The sequence below is a fragment of the Scyliorhinus canicula genome, chromosome 23, assembly GCF_902713615.1.
Source record: "Scyliorhinus canicula chromosome 23, sScyCan1.1, whole genome shotgun sequence".
Lineage (NCBI taxonomy): Eukaryota > Metazoa > Chordata > Chondrichthyes > Carcharhiniformes > Scyliorhinidae > Scyliorhinus > Scyliorhinus canicula.
This window is the reverse complement of record NC_052168.1, coordinates 17,431,065-17,458,628: the sequence shown is the minus strand read 5'-3', so window position 1 is coordinate 17,458,628 and position 27,564 is coordinate 17,431,065. Positions and strand designations below refer to the sequence as shown.

Below are 27,564 nucleotides of genomic sequence, written 5' to 3'. Positions count from 1 at the left end.
TGTCAGGTGTGTACAGGAAGGATTCCTGACTCAATATGTAGCTGGCCAACTAGGGGGGAGGCCATATTGGACTTGGTGCTTGGCAACGAACCAGACAAGTTGTCGGATGTCTCAGTGGAAGAGCATTTCGGTGATAGTGATCACAACTCCTTGACCTTTACCATAGTCATGGAGAGGGATAGGAACAGACAGTATGGGAAGGTATTTAATTGGGGGAGGGGAAATTATACAGCTATTAGACAGGAGCTGAGGAGCATAAAGTGGGAACAGTTGTTCTTGGGGAATTGCACAATGGTAATGTGGGGTTTGTTTAAGGAGCATTTGCTGCGAGTGCTGGATAGTTTTGTTCCACTGAGACGAGGAAGGAATGGTAAGCTGAAGGAGCCTTGGATACTATAGAAGTGGAGCTTATAGTCAAGAGGAAGAAGGAAGCTGACGTAATGTTGAGAAAACAAGGATCTGGCACGGCTCTAGGGGGTTACAAGGTAGCCAGGAAGGAACTCAGAAATGGACTGAAGAGAGCTAGAAGGGGGCATGAAAAACCATGGTGGGAAGGATTAGGGAAAACCCCAAGGCGTTCTACACTTATGTGAGAAATAAGAGGATGATCAGAGTGAGAGTAGGGCCCATCAGGGATAGTGGAGGGAACTTGTATCTAGAGTCTGAGGAGATGGGGGAGGCCCTAAATAAATATTTTGCTTCAGTATTCACTAAGAAAGGGACCTTGTTGCTCATGAGAACAGTGTGAACCAGGTGGATAGACTCGAACAGGTTGATATTAAGAAGGAGGATGTGCTGGAAATTTTGAAAAGCATCAGGATAGATAAGTCCCCTGGGCCTGACGGGATATACCCAAGGTTACTACGGGAAGCGAGGGAGGAGATTGCTGCGCCGTTGGCGATGATCTTTTCATCCCCACTGGAGTAGTATTGGATGATTGGAGATAGACAAATGTTGTTCCCCTGTTCAAGAACGGAAATAGGGAAATCCTTGAGAATTACGACCAGTCAGTCTCAGCAAAATATTGGAAAGGATTCTGAGAGATAGGATTTATGATTATTTAGAAAAACATAGTTTGATTAAAGATAGTCATCATGGATTTGTGAAGGGCAGGTCATGCCTCACAAGCCTCATTGAATTCTTTGAGGATGTGGCGAGACACATTGATGAAGGTCGAGCAGTGGATGTGGTGTATATGGCTTTCAGTAAGGCATTTGATAAGATTCCCCATGGTAGGCTTATTCAGTAAGTTAGGGGGCATGGGATTTAGGGAAATTTGGCTGTCTGAATACAGAATTGGCTGGCCGAACGAAGACAGCGAGTGGTAGTGAATGGAAAGTATTCTGCCTGAAGGTCGGTGACCAGTGGTGTCCCGCAGGGATCTGTTCTGGGACCTCTGTTCTTTGTGTTTTTTATAAATGACTGGATGAGGAAGTGGAAGGGTGGGTTAGTAAGTTTGCCGATGACATGAAGGCTGGTGGAGTTGTAGATAGTGTTGAGGGTTGTTGCAGGTTACAGCAGGACATTGACAGGATGCAGAGCTGGGCTGAGAAGTGGCAGATGGAATTCAACCTTGATAAATGTGAAGTGATTCATTTTGGAAGGTCGAGTTTGAATGCTGAATACAGGGTTAAAGGCAGGATTGTTGGAAGTGTGGAGGAACAGAGGGATCTTGGGGTCCACGTACATAGATCCCTCAAAGTTGCCACCCAGGTTGATAGGGTTGTTAAGAAAGCCTATGGTGTGTTGGCTTTCATTAACAAGGGGATAGAGTTTGAGAGCCGCAAGGTTTTGCTGCAGCTTTATAAACACTGGTTAGACCACACTTGGAATATTGTGTCCAGTTCTGGTCGCCTCATAGGAAGGACGTGGATGCTTTGGAGAGGGTGCAGAGGAGATTTACCAGGATGCTGTCTGGGCTGGAGGGCATGTCTTTTTTTAAATAAATTTAGAGGACCCAATTCATTTTTTCCAATTAAGGGGAAATTTAGCATGGCCAATCCACCTACCCTGCACATCTTTGGGTTGTGGGGGCAAAACCCACGCAAACACGGGGAGAATATGCAAACTCCACAGGGATAGTGACCCAGAGCCGGGATCGAACCTGGGACCTCGGCGCCGTGAGGCAGCAATGCTAATCACTGTGCTGCCGAGGGCATGTCTTATGAAGAAAGGTTGAGGGAGCTAGGGCTTTTCTCACTGGAGCGAAGTAGGGAGAGAGGTGACTTGATAGAGGTGTACAAGGTGATGAGAGGCGTGGATAGCCGGAGACTTTTCCCCAGGGCGGAAATGGCTGTCACGAGGGGACATACTTTTAAGGTGATTGGAGGAAGGTATAGGGGAGATGTCAGAGGTAGGTTCTTTACACAGAGTGGAATGCACTGCCAGCCGAGGTGGTGGAGTCAGAGTTAGGGGCATTTAATCGACTCTTGGTCAGGCACATGGAGAACAGTAAATTGAAAGGGTGTAGGTTAGGTTGATCTTTGATTAGGATAAATGGTCGGCACAACATCGTGGGCCGAAGGGCGTATACTGTGCTGTACTGTTCTATGTTCTAAAACTGACCCCTGAAAAGCACCAGCCCTCCTGAATGTATGTGTTTAATTGCAGATTGCTCCACCTGATGGAAGAAATCATGGCAGAGAAAGAAAATAAGACTATCATCTTTGTCGAGACCAAACGCCGCTGTGACGATCTGACCCGCAGGATGAGGAGAGATGGGTAGGCGTTATTACAGTCCACCCCAGACAGTCCTGAACAAGCACTCTTTGTTTCTATATATGTCAAATCGACATACGATTTCTAGCACTTTGATTCCCAGAGTACGAGTTCTTTAATTCGGGTAGTCTTAGTTACTGACCTTGACGCAGCATCATAATGCAGGAGGATGGGTAGAGAGGGCCATGGTCATGGCAGGTTAGAGGCCCAAGAGCAGCCCACCCTCATGCTTTCCAGACGAGTAGCATTTATACCAGGGAAATCATAAGGACAAGTGTGGGCCTGTTTTCAGAAGGAGTCTTGGGCTGGGGCGGTGGAAATCTTGTTTTCTACATTTTCAAGCAATCCCCTTTTCTTCATTTCTGCAGCTGGCCGGCAATGTGCATTCATGGAGATAAAAGTCAGCCGGAGAGAGACTGGGTCTTAAATGGTGAGAATAGGTGCTTTTCCCATGTTGCTGCATATTTTGAGCAGCTGTTTATATATAGTTAACAACGCAGTTTAAATGTTCATTTTAATGATATTATGAATTACAATTAATCATTAAATGAGCCTCCGTGAACTTACTGCTGCTTTCAAATGTTATAAGTTCATCCCACCCACCTAAACCCACTGGGTAGAATTTGAGGGCTTCATAATGACTATTGTAAGAACGTGCAGCATGAAAGGGCCATTGGTCCAAAACCGTGTGTAAACACTCCCTGATTCTTATGCCAAGCAGTGCTTTGAAAATGCATTCAGCAACCTCCAGATCTGCTGAATTAAATCATGATTTGCTGCCGGTCAATGGCAAGATTCCTCCCCCACCCCCAATCTCAGTAGCACAGGAACTGCTGTGTTTCAAGAACTATTTGGCTATTGCAATCTGATCTAGTTCCCACGTGCCTTTTTGAAGAAGATAATTAACAGCCTGGCTGTGCTTGTGATTCCGTCTGCTTTGTCACACTGTTAGATTCACTCGAGAGTTTCACTTTAATTCTGGTTCTAGTTGGGATCACCTGCTTACATGTACATCATCTCCCTTGCTGCAAGACCTAACTCGCTTTCCTTTTAATGCTTCCTCCAACTAAAAGAAATTCTCTTTTAATTTGAAAGATGAAAATCGCTTATTGTCACAAGTATGAAATGAAATGAAAATCGCTTATTGTCACGAGTAGGCTTCAATGAAGTTACTGTGAAAAGCCCCTAGTCGCCACATTCCGGCGCCTGTCCGGGGAGGCTGGTACGGGAATCGAACCGTGCTGCTGGCCTTGGTCTGCTTTAAAAGCCAGTGATTTAGCCCAGTGAGCTAAACCAGCCCCTAAAAATTTGGCTTCTCGTGTTGGAAATGCCCTCATCGTCTGGACCCTCTCCAATACATTGTGTTTTTTGTTTCCCCCCTAAAAATGGGAGGACTACACCTATATGCAATATTCCAAGTCTCCTCACTAGTAACTCATGCAAAGTTTAAAAAGTCCTTCCTGCACATGAGTGTCCATGAGATGGATCCTAGTATTGAATTAGTTAGGTGGCAGCTTCACAAGAACCGATGCTATCTAAAAATAATGAATCATCTCTGGATCCTTCTATAGAGCTGGTTTAGCACAGTGGGCTAAATACCTGGCTTGTAAAGCAGACCAGGGCCAGCAGCGCGGGTTCAATTCCTGTACCAGCGTCCCGAACAGGCGCCGGGATATGGCGACTAGGGGCTTTTACAGTAACTTCATTGAAGCCTACTTGTGACAATAAGCAATTTTCATTTCATTCCATCTTTGCTAAGGATCGCCCTTTTATTGTATACCTTTAATATTGCCCCAGTCTACATGTTGTTCTTTATATCTACCTGCTTCTTGGTGCAAATGGTTTCCAGTCCTGTTTGTATTTGCTGATTAAACTCTATTACTAGTTGAGATTCTGCAAGGCTAATTAATGAAGCAGCACGGCTTACTGTTTCTAAATGTAAACTGTCTCCACCTAATGGTCTCTGATCTTTAGATGAGTGTTGCTGATGTGTCCTGTTCAATGCTCTGAGCCTTTTCCTCACCATTGGCTAACTGGTTTCCATTTTCAGACTTTCTCACTCATGTAATTATACTTGAACAGGATATTTTCCAATCGTCCTGTATTTTACTCAAACCTCACCTTTATTCCTCCTGTATTTTGTGTTATAGGATCCAATCTGGACCTGGCATTGTGTGCGCGATGAACACATTTTCTTCATAACCCCGCTTTTTAAAAAATCTAAATTTAGAGTTTATTAATTCATTTTTAATTAATTAACCCAATTTTTCCAATTATACGGTAATTTACTGTGGCCAATCCACCTACCCTGCACATCTTTTGGTTTGTGGGGGCGAAACCCATGCAAACACGAGGAGAATTTGCAAACTCCACACGGACAGTGACCCATAATAACCCCACTTTTAACATCTCCTTGTGTTGAGCCAGAATGCGCGTTGAGCAACTCGTTGAAATGTGCCAGTGCTCACTTGTGAAAATTGATTTGAAGAGTCTTTGCCACAATAATATTTCCTTTTCCCCTCTAACTTACCCCTTTATAGAACTATCTAAAAATAGTTGGCTCTTTCTGTCGTGCTTTTACCTTTTACACTTCTTCAGTTGTGCTTGACTAACTTCTGATGTTGGTCACACTATTATGTCACTTTATCATTGAATCTTAGTCAGGACAAGCCAAAAGAATCTATGCTGGCTCCTTGTAAGAGTAGGCATATTTGATCCGCAGCCCTGCTTTTTGCTCCTAAATTCCTTATCTACCTTTTGAAAAATATTTTCAGGGTATCAACTTCCACTACCTTTTTCAGTCTAGATCCAGACAACTCTGGGATTTGCTTTCTCCGCATTTCCCATCCTTTTACCAAGGATTTTGAATCCATGACCTCGGATTATTGACCTGCCTGCCCGAAGGAAGTCTTTATCTGTTTTTTTTTATTCAAAGCATCTCACCATGATAACATTTTATTAGGTCATCTCTTTCTCTGTGAAGTCCTTCTTCCTGGTAACACCCTGGTAAACCTGCTCTGTGCCTTTACATCTTTCCCGAAGTCTGTTCAGTGTTCTTCTCGATATTGAGGCCTAACTTATAGCCTAGGTCGTTTATAAAAATTGAAGACTTCCAGTGGCAGCATGTAAGGAGAAGTCACGCACAAAGTAGATCCTGCCAGGGCACTTGTTTTTCAGCCCTTTTTGCCCTGTTTCGGGGCTAATTTCGGTGGGGAAAAGCTTACACTTGAAGGCGCAAGGTGTCTGCATCAGAATACCAAGAAAAGCTGTGGGTACGAAGGCGGATGGAAGTTCGTCAACGAACTCTGAGACTTTGCGTGGCTCCTCTGTGGAGAAAAATGGCGGAAGCTGCTCCGGTGACTGTGGCTGTTCCAATAATGGCGGAGTTCGATAAGCCGTGGAGAGTGATGTCTTGAGGGCCCCCAAAAGTCAATTAAGAAGGCCCTGGGTCTACCAGATGGAAATTGGAGAAGACCTCCGGGACGATGAAGGAGTATGGCGAGGTGTTGGAGGGAGTGGAGAAGACTTGATGAGGCACAGTGAGCAGATTGTCTCATTGGAGGCTGATCGCCATTGTAGCTGGCGAGAATTAAGTTGCTGACGGCTAAAACCAATGCCTCAAGGAGGCAGAACCTCCAAGTCATGGGGTTGCCGGAGGCTATGGAAGGCTCAACACGCACTGCGTATTTATATCGCAGATGTTTGGGAAGATAATGGGGGAGGTTGGACTCAAGTTCCCTCCAGAGTTGGACAAGACTCATAGGACACTCCAGCTGAATGAACAACCACGGGCCGTCGTCATTCTATTTCACTGTTTTCAGGAGAATAAATAGGTCCTGACGTGGGCCAAGGAACAACCGGGACTGGAATGGGGAAGATAACCGCCTCACGATCTACCAATACGTGGGAGCTGAGCTGGCGAGGAAGTGGGTGGGCTTCAGCAAGGCAATGATTTGGGGATTTACTCGTGGGGGTGGTTTGCAGTCTGGAGGAGCTGTTGACAAAGGTTTGACTCTGGAACGGATTTGTTCAGATACCTCCAAATTTGTAATTTTGTGCAAAAGGCCTTCATTTCCTTTGGCACCGCTGTCATCCCTGCTGAGGAAGATTCTATCTTTAGCAAAAGCTGGTGGGGGAGTATTTCGGGTATCTATGGGCAGATCCTGGCAGCGGAGTCAACCCCGGTGGATTGGGGGGAGGAATGGGGGAGGGAGAGGAAGTGTGGAGTGAAGCCCTTCACATGGTAAACCTCACGTCCTCCTATGCATGGCTCAACGTGATCCAGCTTCAGTTCTGCTTGCGTTCCAAGCTGGTAAACTTTTGGGTCTCCTTCTTTAACACCATGTCAACAATTCTTAACGTAAATCTGGAGCCATGTCCTTTGGCCATTTTTGGGGTGTCGGACTTGATGGGGCTGCAGACAGGTGTGAAGGCGGGTGTCCCTGCCTTTACCTCATTAATAGCCTTGAAGCAAGTTCTGCTTGGGTTGGCCTCTGTTCCCCCAGTACCTCGGTGTGGTTGGGTGACCTTATGGAATTTCTACATCTGGAGTCGGGGGTGTCATTGAGGGGGTTCTACCTGAGATGGCAGCCATTTATTTCCTCCTTTAAAGAGTTAATCACCCATCAGTTCTTTGGGGGGTGGCGGTTTAGTTTGTTAGTGGGGAGAGATTTTTTTAAAATTAATTTTGCATGGGTGGCACGGTAGCCCAGTGGTTAGCACTTGCTTGACAGCGGCAAGGACCCGGGTTTGATTCCCGCCTTGGGTCACTGTCTGCACGTTCTCCCCGTGTCGATGTGGGTTTCCTCCGGATGCTCCGGTTTCCTCCCACAAGTCCCGAAAGCCGTGCTTGTTGGGTAAATTGGACATTCTGAAATCTCTGTGTACCCAAACAAGCGCCGGAGTGTGGCAACTAGGGGATTTTCACAGTAACTTCGTTGCAGTATTAATGTAAGCATACTTGTGACACTAATAAAGATTATTTAATTATTTATTCATATGGTTGGTTGGGTTTTGGCTATATTGTATTGTGTAACATCTGTCTTTTGTGTTAGTTTGTTATATATTTGTTATAACTCAAACATATTTAATAAAAATTTATTTTTTTAAGTTTATAAAAACTGAAGATAATAATGGAACCAAAACTGACCCTATTTTAAGTACCCAGTTATTTTTTCCAATTAAGAGGCAGTTTGGCCTGATCAATCCATCTATCCTGCACATCTTTGTGTTGTGGGCCAAACCCACGCAAACACGGGGAGATTGTGCAAATGCCACACTGACCCAGAGCCGTGATCGAACCTGGGATCTCGGCGCCGTGAGGCAGCAACCGTGCTGCCCCAAAACTGACCCTGGCACCACAACAAACTATCTAGAAAAATAGCCATTCGCCACCACACTTTGCTGCTTTTCACTGAATCCATTCCACTCTCCCCTTAATACTATGTGTGACATTTTGACAAATGTCTCCCAAAAGTCTATACATGCACCTATTACGCTACATTGCTCAACCATCTCTCTTTCTTCATCAAAGAATTCCATTGAGTTTGACATTAACAAATCTATGCTGGCTTCCCTTAATTAACCCCTGCCTTTCCAATTGAGTTTAATTTTGTCAATGATAATGGTTCCCAATAACTTCCCATCACCAATGACTGGCTTGTAGTTTCCTGATTTTTCTATTCCCTACAGAATATGGTTGAATTATATAATTTTTGAGTTACGGTTTTGAAGCCTGTTTAGTAGCATATTTAGCTTTTCTTTCAATTGCTTCCAAATCACTTGTGCGTGAAATTAATTGAGTTGAGCTCCCTGTATAGTGAGTCGATACGAAGAGAAAGTGGGTCTACGCGTGTTTTTTGATTGAAGTGCTTCTCTCCTCTTTTTCAGAATTCCGATCGGGAAAGGCGCCTATCCTTATTGCAACCGATGTTGCATCTCGCGGTCTAGGTTTGTACCCCACTTGTTTGCAGGAAAATATATTGCAGAGCAAGCTGTGAAATTTCCTAAATTGAAAAAAGGAGAGCTATAGTTAAAGTGACGTGGTGTGATTTCCCCACCATCTTGAGCTTTTTAAATAAGTGACTTATTTTTGTTTTTTAAAATGTCTCTTTGTTTTTTGTATTAAGGTACAGGCCTGCGGCAAGGCCTAGGCATGACAAAACGAGCACCAAGAGGGAGAGGAGATATCCATCTACCGCCACCTACATAAACCAAGCTTAGCCTTACCGCGTGGGGTCTTAGCCCCTATGCACTGGGCTGGCTGTCCAAAATTTGGGGTCTTCGGATAATGTTTACCCTGTCTGCCGTTATCCAGCTCGCCCTGGCACTGTCTGGTTCAACCTCTGCAGCGGACTGGTTCGTTAAATAAATAGGGTCTTCAGATAATGTTTTTTCCAACTGACTGAATATCCAGCTTGTCCTGGCCTTGTGGGGTTCAAGCCCTGCTCCAAGCCATCTTAATGGAGAGAATACTTAGGGGCCTTCATAGAAGTTGACTTGCCCATCAAACCAGCATAGCCTAGGAATGAGGCAATAAAACTGTACTGCCTGAGTTCACCTATCAACCAGGATACTGTTCAGGTTCCAGGTAAATTTACCCATCTTAATCAGATGGTGTACAGTGGGGTCCAACTGAATTTATGGCACTTTGCACAGAATGGACACATTTAGTTGAGATTTTTGGATAAATGTTTAATGTTGCCCCTTGCTTGATGAGCGATATTCCCCTCAAATAATGGGAATATGTATTGAAGAGTACTTCGGAGAGGTCAGTAGATTTAATACACTTAACCATGAGACTGTTTAATAGCTGGAATCCTTCTGGAAATGGAGCACTTGGTCTTTTGGATACTTTATTCGCCAGTATTCATTCTTGAAATCTGGGCTTCAATGACAGAAACATCCAATTAATGTCACTTCCTGGAATCCACTTGCATAACATCAACTGCCGCCCTCAAGTTTTTGATCATTGTGATGCACAGAGCGGCAGTGGTCCTGTGTGATGTATGTGAAAGATTGCATGGGGTACCTGTTAGAAGTTCAGGCCCTGCAGTTGCATGATACAGATGCAGGGAAGCCATGCCTTTTTGAGGAAATTTATTTACACCAGTGACAATGTAGTTGTATTGTACAAGTTTGTACACTTGATTTCCACGTATATCTGATACTTGGTGTTAGATTAGCAAGGGGCAAAAGAAACTACCTCTGTGCTACATAATTGTGCACATATAGAAGTACCCCATATTTTCCACAGACGTACTTCTGCTTAAAGAGCTCACATTTGAACAAGGTTAATGTAAACTGGTATTGAATGTAGCAGTGAGGCAGGCTGCTCACCTTTGGTTTGTGGCATCCTAATGTTGATGGGCTTTGAAAGCGGTTAGAAATAGTTTTGTTTTCTATGGGACGGATACAACTTAACCCCATGTATCCCCCCAACCTGCTCTGAAAGAGCCTGTTTAGCAATCTTATCTCTTCAGATTTCTAACAGCTGGAATTCAGTACAATTTCAGTACTTTACTGACAAAAGTGGCTTTATCTGAAACCCTGTTCATTGAAAACCAGCACAAAAGCCAATTCCAAGATCAGAAAATTGAAAGCAGAACCAAAATTCCCTGATGCAATCTGACATTTCCCTTGTATTATCCAAATTTGAATTGGTTTACTGCTGAAACTAAGGGGCGTGTGGAATTGTCTGCTGATTAGGGGTTTCACACCAAGCACTGCATTTACATGGCCGACCAGTTCTGCAATCAAACTGTTAAGTGCTTTTCGGAGCTAGAAACAAACTTTTCTAGCCACTGATGTAGATGGGAAGACTATGCACGGACTGACAGTTACTGGCCCGCTGTTTCAATCTGAGATGGACAGACTGTTCCGAAGTAACTTCCCCTTTAACGGGCACGGGCAGGAAACTAGGAATTAATGGTGTCAATGTTCTTGGTCTTTTTACATGAAGGGTTAGAAGTACAGTCAAGTGTCACTGTTACAAAACAAATGCCCCTTAATGGGGAAACACCAGATGGAACAGTTTGCTCATTCTTAGTACAGACTGCAAAAGAAACTACTTGATCCCCGCTGGTTAGCAACAAGTATAGCCGACTGATCCATCTGGAATACTGTGGTGGATTTGTGGCTCTATTGCAATCCCCGGGGAATGGTTTCTGATGAGAACTGGAGTAACGTGGTGCAAACAGTTTACTCTCAACTATTGTGAAACCCCTACTGCCAAGCATGCCAAGTATCTCCCTCACCTTCACAGGACGTCATGTCGGGGCTTGTCCGGTAACATCTTGGGCCTGTCAGAGGTTTCGCTGCCCGAAAAGCGGGTTGCAAAAAGGTTTTAAGGTAGGAACGAGTAGATCGCTGCTTTCTGCATCTTGCCTAGACGTTGTCTGAATTTGATACAAAACTGAGAACTATTTCATGTAGGTCACAGTCTGTTTCTTGTTACCTACTGATTCTACCAGGCTGGGAAAAATTAGTTCTGAAAGATGGGAGTACTGTGGGGGGCCAGTAGACAATAGTGCAACCTTGCGAGTACATGTTGAGGGCCTGCCCTTTTGAGGTTTGAAGCACACGTCCTCTAGGAAAGCTCTTTATTCAACAAGAACCAGAATAGCAACCGTGTGTTCTAATCAAACCCCCAGAAATAATAGCTACATTTCTTGATATTTTTCCCAGTCTGCTGTTGATAATGGGCTCTTGAGTTTTAAAATCTGCGATCTGTGCTGTACACTGAGGTCATTGTAGAGTCAAATACAAATGCATTCAAAATAATATTTCATGGAATTCGAGGAAACGGGTTTTTATGCTCCACGCTTTGTTTTTCTGTCCCTATTCCTTAACGCAACTTCTCCTGTCCTTTGTCACCAGCTGGGAAAGAATTGCAGGACATTCTCCACAGCTCCAATACCAGAGGCGTCTCTTAGATCTGTCAATAGGAAGTGTGCCACCTGACAGTAAGATACAGCGCACACGCCTCTTGCACTGCATCATAAACCTATAACAACTTGCAGTCATGGTTTAGATTTGTCGATCTAGCAGCTTTTTGTTTCCCAAGAAAATTAGCTGCTGGAAACAGACTTGCCCTTGTTAGATTATTGCATGTAAGTAATCTGGAAAAATACAGCAGATCAACCCTTTATTACATTGGAGCTGATCGTGTTCTAGGATGAGCTGAATCACAACCCAGACCCAGCCACTGCACCAGTAATGCAGCTACACTAATGTGCAGGGCCGCACGGCTTCTCTTCTGTTCAATTTTCAGTGTAGCAAGCATATAGTCCAGGCAGCTTACTGACAAGTGTGCGGTCATTGAAGAGCTGCCAGTAAACATACCTGCGAGATTTCTGTGGGAGTTGCTTCACGTTGCCCGTTTTTGGTGAATACGGCTCTCCAATCCTTTGGGAATAAATTTAAACATTGTAAAGCACTTGCTTGTCACCTGAAGCTAAGAAGCAAGTGATGTAATGCAACCTCCATCGTGCATCTTTGAGACACAGGCATTTGCACTTCAACTTGTGATGTTGTAAATTTTGAAACGGATGCCTGTAGTTTGTCAGCAACAACCATGTGTATTAGGACACAGACGATGGTGTAAGCTTTAAGCCTCACCACAGTAATAAATAATTTGTCCTTGAGGATGGGGTACGGGTCAAACCTAGCTACTTAAGATCTATATCTCTGGTGTATATTAGCTGTTTGTCTGTGTCCGTCTATTTAATATCAATATGTGCTATAATAATTTGTTTTTCATTTTTCATGTACATTTTCCATATCTGTTTATCTCTTTACTTCTGACTGTCTATCGGGGTGAGTAGTTCAGTGCAGTAATGTTCGCCTTTCTTATTTAAGATAGGAAGAGAGAGAGCACAGTGAAACTTGAGCCCATTCTTGTAATGAGAAACAGACTTCAAAAAGAGTTTCAGTAAATTCCAAAGAAAAATAATTTGAAATGTTTAAAAGAGTGTCTGGGCATTAGATGCAGCATAGGCTAGGAGTTGTTTTGTTTCTGGAGAGTGCGCTGGAGGACCTTGTCTAATGACAAACTGCGGCCCTCTGGTGCTACCTGAAAGTCGGGCTACAGAAAAGTGTTCAGCTATCCATCCCAGCGTGTGGGACTTCTCGCCACAAGGGAAATGCTCGATGCATGCTCTCCCAGCTCCACTGGTCCCGTGTCGTAGGGCGGAGGTCGAAAGGAGACCGCCAGAACCAAAGAAACGGGATTGGCTGCGGCAGTACGATGGAGGGAGTGTGCATCGGACTGGTAAATACCACGCAATACAGGAGGGAGGAAATCTGTATTTTCTAGGTATCATCTTTTAAAATGCAGATTTTAAATAAAGCTTAAATGATGTCTTAAATCTGAAATTATCAGTAGGGTTAAAAGTTATCATGCAGTTACTGGTACAATAAGAGCTTATAATTTGGTGTTCTTGTTACTTTTCTAACCATTGAAGCCCTGTGGGTGCAGTGAAAATATTAAGTGCACCCTTAAATCCTAGGATTGATTCCCTTCAGAGGACCTCCTTGTCAATTCAGAAACAGTGCGGGCGGAAAAGTGCTTGCTATTTCCTAGGCCAAGTTCAAGATGTGGTCAGTTGCTCAGCCATGTGCTCACATTCACAGTAGCAGAATGGATGCGAGGGAGGCTGCAAAAAAAATGTCACGCATCTATCATAGTCTTTAGAGAATAGCAGTTGCACAAAGCCAGTTTTCCTAGTACCTTCCAACTTTGAGTTTCCACGGTTGACGTTAATTAGACGTTCACTTGGCCCAAATGTCATGGTTTGAGATATTGACAACCTTGCCACCTGCAGTACTTTAGAAGCATGATGATCATTGCTGGTGTTTATCATAAATTTTCTAACCTGGCCTGGAGTGACAATTATGAGAAGATTGGATAAGGGATTTTTAATACGTAGTTACTGTATTCAGAATGTTACAGTAGAATGTCCACGTTCAAAAGTTCCAGTCAGTGGTCAGCTCATTGATATTGTGCCAGCATTTTGGTGTACCAGAATGGATTCTATGATCATAGACCAGTAATTCTATGATAATTTCTAGCCCCGAGCACTGTGAACTTAAGTGGGACATAAGGGTGCATTCCTTCTCAGATCCACTACAATTAGACCAGAGCTAAATAATGCCTATTATTTTCTGCCAATTAGGCTCTACCTGCTCTTGGGGAAGATTTGTGTTTGTGGTCTTATTGTTTGAGAGTCAAGGTAGCTCCATTGATTGAAACCTTCCTGTTAATTGTGTCTATGGTAGCACCGTAAGCTATTACTTTGTGTTGGGATGGGGTCGGGGGTCCATGTGTGCTGTACATGGTGTGTCATTTGGTACCAAGAGCTGTTCTCACTTTGTTGCTAAATTTGAGAGGGAGACTTCATCTGAAGTAGTGCTCCTGTAATCTTTAAAAGATAACCACTTCATAGACAGTTTTCTGGTGTGGAGTAATGCGGTTAACATAAGTTTGTCTGATTGATTTTCTGCCTAGTATTTATTTTTTCTCCCACAGTAAAAGTCTGAGCATGTTTGGCCTACTCAGAGTGAAGAAACCCTACACTATCCATGTACTTGCTTTAAAGGTGTTGGGTTATTGTCAGTCAGTGTTTGAAATTGAGGTGGTTTTGATTGATGGTGTTGGTTGTTAATGGCAGGTTAGAATTTTACTCTGAAGCTTGTGAACTGTTGCATTTAAAATGGGAATTTCAGGAAATTGAGATAATGCTGGGATGAGCAGGATATTCAGGTTCAGTGAGTATCAGTTATGAGATGCATCCTGCCGTACAGGTTCTGGTACTTCACTGATGCCTAGAGGGCACTTGTTGCTGTATTATTTCCTTTATACAGGAAAGTGAGATGTAAAGTAGTATAATTTTGACAGCCTTCACCTAATATCAGAAACAGATTACGGCGCGCTGAATCGTGTTCCATATACTGTTGTGGATTCAACCTCCTACATCAGGATCAGTCACTGTTGTGGCGAGAGATTTTGTGAAAGCTTGGTTGCCTTTTCAGAGTTTATTAGAACTGCTGCTTGAATTTTCTTTTAAAAAGGTAGTGATCAGGGCCTAAAGAAGTTTAAAAGACAGCGATTTCTGTCGATATAAAACCACGTTATAATTTGCTAACCTGTCATGACCTTTCTTAGTTCAGCCAGATTTTATGCGCAGTCTCCTTTCAGAGATAAAGATGATGAAGGAGCAGTTAGCAACGCTGAAATGTTGTATTATAATTGGTCAGAAGCCTCATTGCAGTATATCTTGCTTGTCCAAATATAAATCCACCAAGTCTACAACTTAACTAAAGAGGAACAGCATTTACCAGGCTGAAGAAATGGTTTCTTTTATTTTGAAAATTCAGTGGTTTTTCAGTTTATAGAGCAGTGGATCTGCTCGATCGGGAGAGCTATGAGCACCGTTGGTTTGGTAAAGGCTTTTATGTTTGTGCTCAGAGTGTTCTGCTGTTTGGTATGTGAAGTTGTTGTTTCAAAGCATGGTGTGGGTTTAAAAACTCTGCATGTGATGGGGACCCACTGCAGTAGAGTAGCATGAACTGTCAAAAGAGCTTGTATTAGAATCTAATTCTAACTATTCTCTTTCTGCCTGGCTGTTGTGGTGTGCTGTTTGTGCTGCTTCAATATGGCACATTCCCCGCCTCTCCACACCACACTGCAATTCTGCTTTTACAGATGTGGAAGACATCAAATTTGTCATCAATTACGACTATCCCAATTCTTCAGAGGACTACGTACATCGCATTGGTCGCACAGCGCGCAGTACTAATAAAGGCACAGCCTACACCTTCTTCACACCAGGCAACGTGAAACAGGCTAGGGAACTGATCAAAGTGCTGGAGGAGGCTAACCAAGCCATTAATCCAAAACTTCTACAACTTGTTGATCATGGGAGAGGAGGCGGAAGAGGTAAGAATTCTTACTCGCTATTCTACTGATGGGACATTGGGCCAAGCGTTCATAGTTTATCCCTGAGACACGAGGTAGTGCACCCCTCTATCGTGAACCTGGAGTCAGTAACTTGTCATGTTCCTTCTAGGTTTGTCATTGCTGAGGCACTTATAGAATGGGGAGCGAATGTAGAGTGAACTTAGAATCATCAGTCAGTTTTTAAAAGACAACACGGTAGCATAGTGGCTAGCACAATTGCTTCACAGCTCCAGGGTCCCAGGTTTGATTCCCAGCTGGGTCACTGTCTGTGCGGAGTCTGCATATCCTCCCCGTGTATGCGTGGGTTTCCTCCGGGTGCTCCCGTTTCCTCTCACAGTCCAAAGATGTGCAGGTTAGGTGGATTGGCCATGATAAATTGCCCTCGATGTCTAAAATTTCCCTTAGTGTTGGTTGAGTGGGCTAACTGGGTTATGGGGATAGAGTGGTGTGAGCTTGGGTAGGGTGCTCTTTCCAATAGCCGGTGCAGACTCGATGGGCCAAATGGCCTCCTTCCGCATTGTAAATTCTATGAAAAACATTTGCTTGGCTGCCTTTGATGGGCAGCAACACACCTGTCGAAATAAAACTACCTTGCAGTCATTTTGTGTTTTCCTCTTTCACAACTTCCGAATCACTCATTACATTCAGAATGTGAAAACCAAGCACTGAGTGAGCTGTGGTTTTTAAATTTTTTATTCTGTTGTCACTTAATACCTTCAGTTCAACCAAATAGGCAAATGAGTGGCAGCCTTTGTAAATCAGCAAGAGCTGAGTTTCCCAAAATTCCAGTCCCTGAATCCTTTTGATCTCCTAAGAGTACTAATGGAACCCCAACAAACATTCTTCTATTGAAGAATTAAACCACAAAAAAATGATTATTGCGCAGTGCCCCCAGCAGCACCAGCCCCTGCCCCTCTCAGCAACCACCACCCGGCCTGTGGATGTGAAAAGCCTTGCCTGTGAGTTTAAATTAAAATGTTAACTACTTTGCCAGTATTTCCAGTTCATTCAATCAGAGGCCAACTTCCCAGCTAATTGGCTGCTGATGGGTTGACTGGTCGCCTATCAGTAGCCAACCAATGGAAAATAAATAAACTACCGTTGAATGATCAATCTGGAAGAACGGCTTTTTAAAAGAAATTTCAAACCGTTAAACCTACTGTGTAACCCCACAGTTCCATGGAACCCAGTTTGGGAAACACTGAGCTCTATTGTGATCAATTCTGTGTACCACGCTTAAGAAACGATATCAAGGCCTTGGGGCAGGGTGCAGAGATGATTTACCAGAATGGTATTAGAGTGTGGGACATGAAATATTAGGAAAAACTAGAGAAGATGAGATTGTTTTCTTTGAAGTGGAAAAGATTAGAGGATGATTTAAAGAGCTGTTCAAAATGGCCAATGGTTTGACATAAAGCTTTCTATAGGTATGTCAGGAATAAAAGAATGACTAAGGTAAGAGTAAGGCCAGTCAAGGATAGTAGTGGGAAGTTGTGCGTAGAGTCCAAGGAGATAGGAGAAGTGCTAAATGAGTATTTTTCGTCAGTATTCACACAGGAAAAAGACAAAGTTGTCGAGGAGAATACTGAGATACAGGCTACTAGACTAGAAGGGCTTGAGGTTCATAAGGAGGAGGTGTTAGCGATTCTGGAAAGTGTGAAAATAGATAAGTCCCCTGGGCCGGATGGGATTTATCCTAGGATTCTCTGGGAAGCTAGGGAGGAGATTGCTGAGCCTTTGGCTTTGATCTTTAAGTCATCTTTGTCTACAGGGATAGTGCCAGAGGACTGGAGGATAGCAAATGTCCCCTTGTGCAAGAAGGAGAGTAGAGATAACCCCGGTAACTATAGGCCAGTGAGCCTTACTTCTGTTGTGGGAACAGTCTTGGAAAGGTTTATAAGAGATAGGATGTATAATCATCTGCAATGGAATAATTTGATTAGAGATAGTCAACATAGTTTTGTGAAGGTAGGTCGTGCCTCACAAACCTCATTGAGTTCTTCGAGAAGGTGACCAAACAGGTGGATGAGGGTAAAGCAGTTGATGTGGTGTATATGGATTTCAGTAAAGCGTTTGATAAGGTTCCCCATGGTAGGTTATTGCAGAAAATACAGAGGCATGGGATTCAGGGTGATTTAGCAGTTTGGATCAGATATTGGCTAGCTGATAGAAGACAAAGAGTGGTGGTTGATGGGAAATGCTCTGACTGGTGTCCAGTTACTAGTGGTGTGCCACAAGGATCTGTTTTGGGGCTGTTGCTGTTTGTCATTTTTATAAATGACCTGGAGGAGGGCGTAGAAGGATGGGTGAGTAAATTTGCAGATGACACTAAAGTCGGTGGAGTTGTGGACAGTGTAGAAAGATGTTACAAGTTACAGAGGGACATAGATAAGCTGCAGAGCTGGGCTGACAGGTGGCAAATGGAGTTTAATGCAGAAAAGTGTGAGGTGATTCAGTTTGGAAGGAATAACAGAAAGGCAGAGTACTGGGCTAATGGTAAGATTCTTGGTAGTGTGGACGAGCAGAGAGATCTCGGTGTCCATGTCCATAGATCCCTGAAAGTTGCCACCCAGGTTGAGAGGGTTGTTAAGAAGGCGTACGGTGTGTTAGCTTTTATTGGTAGAGGAATTGAGTTTTGGGAGCCATGAGGTCATGTTGCAGTTGTACAAAACTCTGGTGCGGCCGCATTTGGAGTATTGTGTGCAGTTCTGGTCGCCACATTATAGGAAGGATGTGGAAGCATTGGAAAGTGTACAGAGGAGATTTACAAGAATGTTGCCTGGTATGGAGGGAAGATCATATGAGGAAAGGCTGAAGGACTTGAGGCTGTTTTCGTTAAAGAGAAGACGGTTAAGAGGTGACTTAATTGAGGCATACAAGATGATCCGAGGATTAGATAGGGTGGACAGTGAGAGCCTTTTTCCTCGGATGGTGATGTCCAGCACGAGGGGACATAGCTTTAAATTGAGGGGAGATAGATATAGGACAGATATAGGACTACTCAGAGAGTAGTAAGGGCGTGGAATACCCTGCCTGCAACAGTAGTGGACTCGCCAACACTAAGGGCATTCAAATGGTCATTGGATAGGCATATGGACGATAAGGGAATAGTGTAGAGGGACTTTAGAGGGGTTTCACAGGACGGCGCAACATCGTGGGCCGACGGGCCTGTACTGCGCTGTAATGTTCTATGTTCTATAAATGTGTGCTCTCCAGTTACAAACCTAGCTTTATTAAAGATAATTGACGAAAGAACCAGAGGGATGATTAGATTTTTCTTTTTACACAATGGTTTATGATCTGGAATATGCTGCCTGTAAAGATGGTGGATTCCGATTCAATAAACTTTAAAAGGGGAATTCGATAAATTCTTGAAAAGGGAATTGGGAAAGAGCAGGGAAGTGGGACAAAGTAGGTAAGTCAGCCAGCACAATCAGCCTAGTAGCTGCATCCTGTGCTGTAAAGTTAGTTGGTTCTAATTGAGGTAATATGTGGAGAAGAAAATGAGGATTAAGAGTACACATTCAATGTAAAGGAGCTGAAGTATGGATTAACAGATATCCCGGGGTTCAAATACTTATTTGACTGTGTGAAAGCTGTGATGGATGTTGGCATTTTAGGTGTATTGTGTTGTAGGTATTTGGTACAGTAAGGGCTGATGTGTTAGTGTGTGTTTAACATCTGCAATAATGTTTTAAAGAGGTTTGAAAGGAGCAAGGGTACAATTAAACCATCATAAAAAGCTTGGGCTAATGGAATTTTGTTTTGATTAAGGGGATTCCCTGTGGAGTTAATTAGTTTGCAGCTTGGTAAGATGATGTCATGACTGTGTGGAGCTAGGGCAGCACGGTGGCCTAGTGGTTAGCACAACCGCCTCACGGCGCTGAGGTCCCAGGTTCGATCCCGGCTCTGGGTCACTGTCCGTGTGGAGTTTGCACGTTCTCCCCGTGTCTGCGTGGGTTTCGCCCCCACAACCCAAAAATGTGCAAATAGGTGGATTGGCCACGCTAAATTGCCCCTTAATTGGCTAATCTAAAAAAAATTTTAAAATGACTGTGTGGAGCTACGGTATCATGCATTTTGCAGAAAACAGGTCAGTGCAGTTTTGGATGACGCTGTCACCACAAGTAAGGCAGATTGCTCTCTGCTGTTCAGTTAAAAGAGATTAACAGTCTTTAAAGTAGTGTAGACATGGGGTGGAGGGGGAGCTTAAACAGCTTCGGAAGACATACAGCCAGAGTTTGTGCATGGGTCTGACAGATCTTGTCTTTAAAGCAGTGTCAAGAGATCTCTCAAACATTTCTGTAAAACAAGTATTCCTGAATGCCAGTGGATTGGGAGCTGAGCTGTTTTTTCCCCTTATTGTTTGAGTGGGGATATAGATAGCAATTAAGGTCTTGTATTCACTGTTTTGAGTAGTATTGATTATGGGGCAATTGTAAGTTATTTTCTAGTGTGATGTTAAATATTTTAATGCTGTGTTAGTAATAAAGTTGTGTTTTAATCTACTATATCCCTATTTCTTTGTGAAATCACTCCTGGAGTGAGTTTTCCTTTCCTCACAGTCTTACAAAATTAAAATAAACTATTGGGGTTCTGTCCAGATGTTGATTCCTGGTTAATTTGCTGTCAGTCTAGATTCAATAAAATCTGAGATGGATTTGCAGGTATCATATCATTTAATAATAACTAACTTGCAAGGCTGACTCAATCCATAGGACCTCAGGACACACACACTGTCTTCTGAGAGCCCAGAATAAAGAGAGAGACCGAGGACAAAGGGTCTCTACAGATATATTCAAAATCACAGTAAGATTCACATATAAGCTTCCCATTGGTCATTCTATACACCTCCTGACCTGGCCCTATATCCTAATTGGTCACTTTGCATTGTAACCCCAGCATCCTTTTCATTACCTGGCGATGCAGAACTTCTTTGGGATTTATAATTAGAGACATAGAATACAAGTCCAAAAGAATGTACTATTAAAGCCATAAAGATCATAGATTGACCAGGGCAGTGCTAGGGATCAATGAGAAAGGGTTGTGCAGATGATTTTAATAACCTAGTATTTTGATGGTGTGCAAAAACCATTTCCTCCGGTTGAGCAATGAGTGACGAGGTCCTCGATTTTAAAATTGTTAATGAGGAAAATTGTCTGAACATAGGAATTGCCTGGGCAGCACAGTAGTTAGCACTGATTGGTTCGATCCCGGCTCTGGGTATCTGTCCGTGTGGAGTTGGCACATTCTCCCCGTGTCTGCGTGCGTTCTTTCCCCCCCCCCCCCCCACACAACCCAAAGATGTGCAGGGTAGGTGGATTGGCCACGCTAAATTGCCCCTTAATTGGAAAAAATGAATTGGGTACTCTATTTTTTTTTTTTAAACACATTTTTTTTTTTAAACACATAGGAATTGCCAGTTGAGAAAAGGCAGATTCATTTAGTTCAGCTTCTACCATTCTGGCCGTTGTATGATATAACATTGGTGTTCTCGATGAATCATTGCAGGATTGATATGCAGCTGTGGGGTGAGAGGGAGCAGGGCATCATTAGTTTGGGATTGCTTCAGGAGGGATGAGCACAGTATGGCCTCCTGTGATGTAAGTTTCTATGATTCAGTGCTTTCAGCTGATTCGTAAACAGCAGTACGAAATAAACTGTTCAGGTTGGACTTGCTTCAACTCTTCTCCGTCCCCACCCCTCCAAACACATCACCCGTTGGCATTTTCACTGTGAAAACAGATGGAAGCTTTTTGAATAAAATCACTTGGAACATTGGCTTGCCTAATTTCAGAAGTGAAAATTTAATCACCTAAAATTTCAGATTCATGTCTCAGTCTGACCATTGATTTTGTATTTGATACTTATTTTTGGCCATTTTATTACAGGATTATCAGAATAATCTTTCATTTGCCCTTGAGGGCTGAGCTCTAATATGCTGTAGTGGGATAAGACACACTTGCAGAATCTGAGGTTCATCAGTGAGTGACAGGCTGCTGACACCAGACTGCACTCGTGCAGGGTACAATAGCAGCGTGTGCAGAGGCCTTTTGCCTGTTCGCGTCTGAATTACTTTGTCTGTGCCCTGAGAGAGTGAACTTTAGTTGGTGGGCGTGGAAGAGGAAAATTATCTGGCTTTGTAGTAAATTTGAGGAGGGCTATGTGTGGTTAATTTTGGTATTTAATGCATCAACAGAGTACTTTGATTTAGTCAGTGTGTTGTGCAATTTAATTGAGCCCTTTGCTAAACCTGTTTCTGTTTTTCACCCCCTCCTAGGAGGCCGATCCCGTTACCGGCCCACTGGCTCCAATCCCAACACCATGTACAGAGACGATCGAGACAGAGGCCGCAGCCGAGGTTTTAGAGACCTTGATGGGGATCGCAGAGACAGGGGGGATGGGGGCAGGTTTGGGGGGCAGAGAGATTCCCGAGATGGTGGCGGTCCGTTGAGTAAGCAGAGTTTCCGATCTCCACAGGCTAACAGTTATGGGAGTTCCGTGTATGGGCAGCAGTCAGTCCAATACCCAAGCTTTACCCAAAGCGGCCTGTATGGGGGCACTAACCAAAGCACATATGGAGCTGCAACTCCAGCAGGATTTGGAAAGCCAGGTAGCTACCCAAGTTCAAGCGTAGGGGGCACTTATGGAGCCTCTGGGTATGGCAGTGCGGCCCAAGGTGCGACTTACGGTTCAAGTAGCTATAGTGCTTCAACCTCTGCAAGTTCAGGGCGGCCCCCACAGACCTCAGCACAGTACAGGCAGAATGGGATGGGACAGCAACCACAGCCACTGATGTCTCAAACATATCCACAGAGCAGCTCATTGTTGGGTTACATGTCCCAGGGGACCTATCAGTATGCCCCACCACCCCCACCTCCTCCTACTTCACAGGGATCAACCCGCAAATAGTTTCGCTTTTATAAAATTTACACTTTATTTCCCTGTTTAAAAGACTTAGGCGTCAACTCCATTTTCTACTGAAGAGTAAAGTTTAAAAAGGATGAATAAATTATACAATTGCATCCACCTTGACTTTATTTCTATAAGTGTGAGGCAAGAAGCAAACTTTCTGATGCTGATCCACATGATCAAACATGGGCTGTTCTGTCAAAGCTTTACTACTGACATCTACTGTAAATCTCACTGAGATGTAGGTTGTGTGTTAATGCTTGCAAATCATGGCACAGAGCTAACCTGCTGATCACTCAGTGTAATGGAGACAGATCATTGGTCAGTGCTTGAACCTTGATCCCAGCTTATCTCCTAGTAAGTGTTTGAGCTTCTGTAGTACCCGTGGTTCAATCACTCTCTAATTTTAAAACCAGCTTGTTCCATTTTTGAGTGTATCTTTTCCAAGGTAGGTTGGTATCTTAAGTTCTTGTTGTGTAATTTGATCAGATTGTCTACCGATCCTATAATTCGACTGTAAACCCAAAAGCCAGAAATTAAGACTTGGCCCCTTTTGTTCTGTGATAGCAGAGGTTTCCAGTGAAAATGTAATAACTGGTTATAATGTGACGAGAGAAAAAGTTGAGTCAAATTTTCCATTTTTGAAGTAACTATACAAAACCATCAAAAATCTTTTCTACTCAATGCCACTTTATCGTGAGTCTCTTACAGTAGGAACTTTTTATTTGTTGCTTGAACTCGAATTGTGTCTAAGGTTGCTCTTGGTCACCTGTGAAAGACTTAACATTTTTTTTTTGATAACCTTCTGGTTCTATACATAACTTTACACAGAATGCTGAGCACACACTTCAGCTCTAACGTCTCTTTGGGTGTAAGATGGTCCCGCTGATCTGCTTTTAGGAATTCTGAACATTATGGGGCCAGAGGGTCAAAGGGAGTCTCGATTCACAAAGAGGCTTTGACATGTTTCTCGGTTTGACATAGTTGAGATGAGGAATAGCGATGCCCGTGAAGCCCAATTTGGACAGTGAAAATCACAAATACAAAGAGATGCATTTTGGCTCCCACGTCATTGAGTACATTTTCTGTTTTCTTGAAGTACACTTATTCAATTGATATTTAGTATAAGCAATAAAATTGAGAAATAGGAACGGTTTCTCTGTAAAACAAGTCAAAAGGAGATTCCTAAACAGTGAGAGTGAACTGGCTCTTCCCAACTCCCACCCCACCATCTGTCTGTTAGCACAAAAATGCTAAGCTAACATCAGTTGCTTGAAAAGAAATGGGCAGTCATTTTGCAGTAATATCCCGAGGTGCAAGCAATGAGGTCTGACTCATGTCAATGTTTAACTCAGTATTTTAGAATTGATTTCTGATGGTTTAATATTGTTAACAAGCTGAAATATTGGAACCATTACTCAACTGTTTTCTTATAGTCACCAGCTTGTTACCGCCTCTCCTTCCATTGTCTAAGAGAAATAGTGTTTGACAGCAAAGAGGAGAGTATCCTTCAACAGGTGCTATAGGTTAACCAACAGGTGCCAAGAAGTTGCAGCATTGTTGGGTATACATCAGACCACTGCTTTGTTGAGTAATTTTTTCATACACGGCAGCAATGGGTTCCTGTTATATTGCTTTTGAGGTTAATTTGACCATTTTCCCTCTTAATGATAGGCCAGTTTTTTAAATTATATATATATTGCTAAGCGTTCATGCTGCTGGTAGGTTTTTTCAAATATTCTGAGTGCTGGATGTATCGTTAAAGGTAGGTGTTTCATAAATGAACTCATTCAACAAAAAAGTCAATTTTCTTATTTTGAGGCATTGTATGGAATATATAGCAGCTCATTTTAAAATTTGAAACCACCATCTTTTGGAGATTCTGTTGGTAGAATTGTAACAGCTTTCAGATCGTGTGGTTAAGCTTCAAGACTGCTTTCTTAAGTTCCCCTCGTAGGTCCAAATGTCCTATCATCATAAAACACATCATTATAATAAATAATCTTTTATTATAATGCAAAACAAAAAATTCGATGTTTTAATATTCAAATGAGACCAACCAAAATTTTTGTCCTGGAAGGGGGAAATCTTTGCGATTACCATCGGGCGTAATGCTACGTTCTGCAGCCAAGCTGTTTAGATGTGATTCGAATGACCTTTACCGTCTCTTCAATACGTGCATTGTTCTGCATTCAATCAGTAACGTCATTCCTGTTAATAAAACTTGAACCCTGCCCTTTGCTTACTGTGAAGCTGTTTTGTTTTGATATTGCAATGCATGTTGTAAATGTGTTGATTCGAATTGCTGTTGGAATATATGCCAATGCGACTGTCCTGATGGGGCGAGATGAAATTTAGTTCTTGAAATGTGCCTTTTGCCAACTGGTACCAGCACCGGTGACAAACTGCCGAACATGCAGCTTTGCAAAGTTTACACTTGGCAGTGGCACTAAAGAGGCTCCTTCTCGACATTCCCAATTTGGGGAATAACGAGGCAAAGGGAGGGGCAGTGAGGATAATTTAATTGTGGAGCAAACCTGCCTTGAACTTCTCAGCCTGCCAGTGAGAGAACAAACCTGCAGTCATAATGTCAGCAATACTTTGAAGACGTTCTCAGGCATCTGGACCTTATACTTTCCTATCAGAGCAGCTTGTCAACATGAGGATGAGGCTATTCCCAGTAATTAACTAGCCCACCAAAACAAACGTCTGGTTTCACGATGAACTTGTGTGATCTTCTCCCAATTTATTTTCCCCTTCCTTTACCTGGTTACTTTTCCAACTACAAGCTACAGGTTAGAAACCTTTTTAACAACACCAGCATTTTTTGAGTTCTGGCTCATCAGATCATTTTATACAACATTATAGATGTAATTGGGTGCAGAGATATTGAAATCTGACGGGGCTGTTAAGATTACCTGACACCCAAAGCTCCAAGCCTCTGGCAGTTTTTGTCTATTATGGGGCCGTATCAATTGATAACTTTAAACTCCATGGAAATAAACAGCTGGGCGATTGGACAAGCACACTCTAGGGATAGTGACGACCATCGGACAACTTTGTGACTTTTACATTTTCTTCATTTAAATGCTTTAGGTGTTCTGGTGTGGATTCTTTGCCTACTTGCAGGATTTAACAGTGACACAAAATAACCTTCATGTTCTTGACAATTTACTCGAGCTACTGAAAGTCATTACAAACTGTTAGCCTGTCAGTCTTTTAAATTTAGAGGTTTATTACATCTGAGCCTATGACTGCCCATAAACTAAGAATCCTGCAGCTGGCGAAGAATGGCAGCAGACTTAAGCAAGTCTTGTAATTTTTCGTTGTCTGTGAAAGGTTTCACCTTGTGAGGTTGTACCCAGTGTCAGTCTTATTAATGTGCTATTTTGATACTGTACTGGTTTTCCTGTATTTTGCAATTCCAGTAATAAAGAGATATTTACCAAAGGAATGGGTGCTCTTTTCTGAAGTGACCTGTCATAGTCTCGACTTCTAGGTAGCTCTTAACACGCTACGTTCAAAACTAGAGCATATTACCTTCAAGAACTAAAATTAAACATACAACAAAAAAATCTTATAAACCCTTTGAAGAAGAGGAAATAGTTATGAGGATCATTGACCCTTTAGGCAATTGTGCCTGAGTGGTCAGGTTGCTCTTGCCTGGAGCTCAGAAGAATCAGAGATGATTCTGAGAGGGCTCGATGGGGTATAAGATGATCTGGAGAGTCCAGACCTGCTGGTCATAGTCCAAGGCGGTGGGCACTTCAGACTGGGATGGAAAATTCTGTTGGTGCTGCACTCTTCCAGGCAAGTCATTCCATCACGCTCCTGATTTGCGTCTTGTGGGCAGTGGACAAGTTATGGGTTACTGGGTGCAGAGTTCCCAGATACATTTTATAGCCACAGTATATGGTTGGCCAAGTTCACGTTGTGGCTAATGGTACCCTACCCCCCAGGATGTTAATGGGGGATTCCATGATGGCATTGACAGCAAATATTAAGAGGAGATGGTTTAGATGCCCTCGTTGGAGATGATCAATGTATGACGTGTTACTTGTCAAGCCCAAGTGTGAATGTTGGCCATGTTTTGATGTATGTGGGCATGGGTTTCTCCATTCTGAGGAGTTGAGAATAGCAGTGAACATCTTCTAATCTTATGATGATGATGGAGGGAAAGCAATTGATGAAGTAACTGAAGATCTTTGGGCCTAGGATGCTATCTTGAGGAACTGTAACAATGCCCTGGGGTTGAAATGATTGAACTCTCACAACCATCTTCCTTTGTGGTAGGTATATCTGCAGACAGTGTAGTGTCCCCCTCCACCCTTCAATTGACTTCAATTTTACTGGGGTTCCTCGAATGCAACACTTTGTCAAACTATATATCATGGGCAGTTACTTTCACCTCTGGAATCAATGTTTGGACCAAGGCTGTAGTGTGGGCTGGAGCCAAGTGGCCTTGGAAACAAAGCAGCATCAGTGACCAGGCTATTGCTGAATAAATCACTTTGCTGATGATTGAGAGACCAGGACAGTAATTGACCAGATATGGATTTGTCCTGTGGACTAGACAGACCAGGGAAATTTCCCACATTGTGCAAAAATCCAATAAAAAAACATTTAAAACAAAGTATATTTTGCTGTTATTTACACAGGATATGGTATATCTATATATACGTAAGTAGGCATCCGTTCATGTTGGCACGGCACTTCCACGGCAATCCTCGAGTGGGTCTGGTGCCGGTGCTGCCCCTTGATTCTCCTGGTCGTATCTCGCCGCCATCGTCTTTTTGTGCGTGCTGCTGCTTCATCCGGCCCTCCGCCTGTATTCTCCTCTGTTCCTGTGGATGTCAGGCTGGTTAACATTTCCCTGGCCCCCCCCCCCCCCCCCCCCCCCGGTTCTCTATTCTCTTTCTCACCCTCCACCACCCCACCATGGTCCGCTTTTCCTTCCTCTTAGAATGAGTTGTGTG

At 43.2% G+C, this 27,564-nt stretch overlaps 1 protein-coding gene across 2 annotated transcripts in view; it reads left to right on the top strand.

Moving 5' to 3' along the window:
• Window positions 1-26,039, top strand: part of LOC119956333 (probable ATP-dependent RNA helicase DDX17) — a 47,997-nt gene extending 21,958 nt beyond the window's left edge. The window contains exons 9-13 of one of the 2 annotated variants that reach the window (XM_038783475.1): window positions 2,611-2,721; window positions 3,087-3,148; window positions 8,608-8,667; window positions 15,422-15,655; window positions 21,957-26,039. In XM_038783475.1, the coding sequence (XP_038639403.1) occupies window positions 2,611-2,721; window positions 3,087-3,148; window positions 8,608-8,667; window positions 15,422-15,655; window positions 21,957-22,588 (1,099 nt within the window). In that variant the 3' untranslated portion in view covers window positions 22,589-26,039. Of the gene's footprint in view, window positions 1-2,610; window positions 2,722-3,086; window positions 3,149-8,607; window positions 8,668-8,846; window positions 12,668-15,421; window positions 15,656-21,956 lie in introns of those variants that run through there. The other variant, XM_038783477.1, reaches the window with a different exon arrangement.
• Window positions 26,040-27,564: the final 1,525 nt, after the last annotated feature.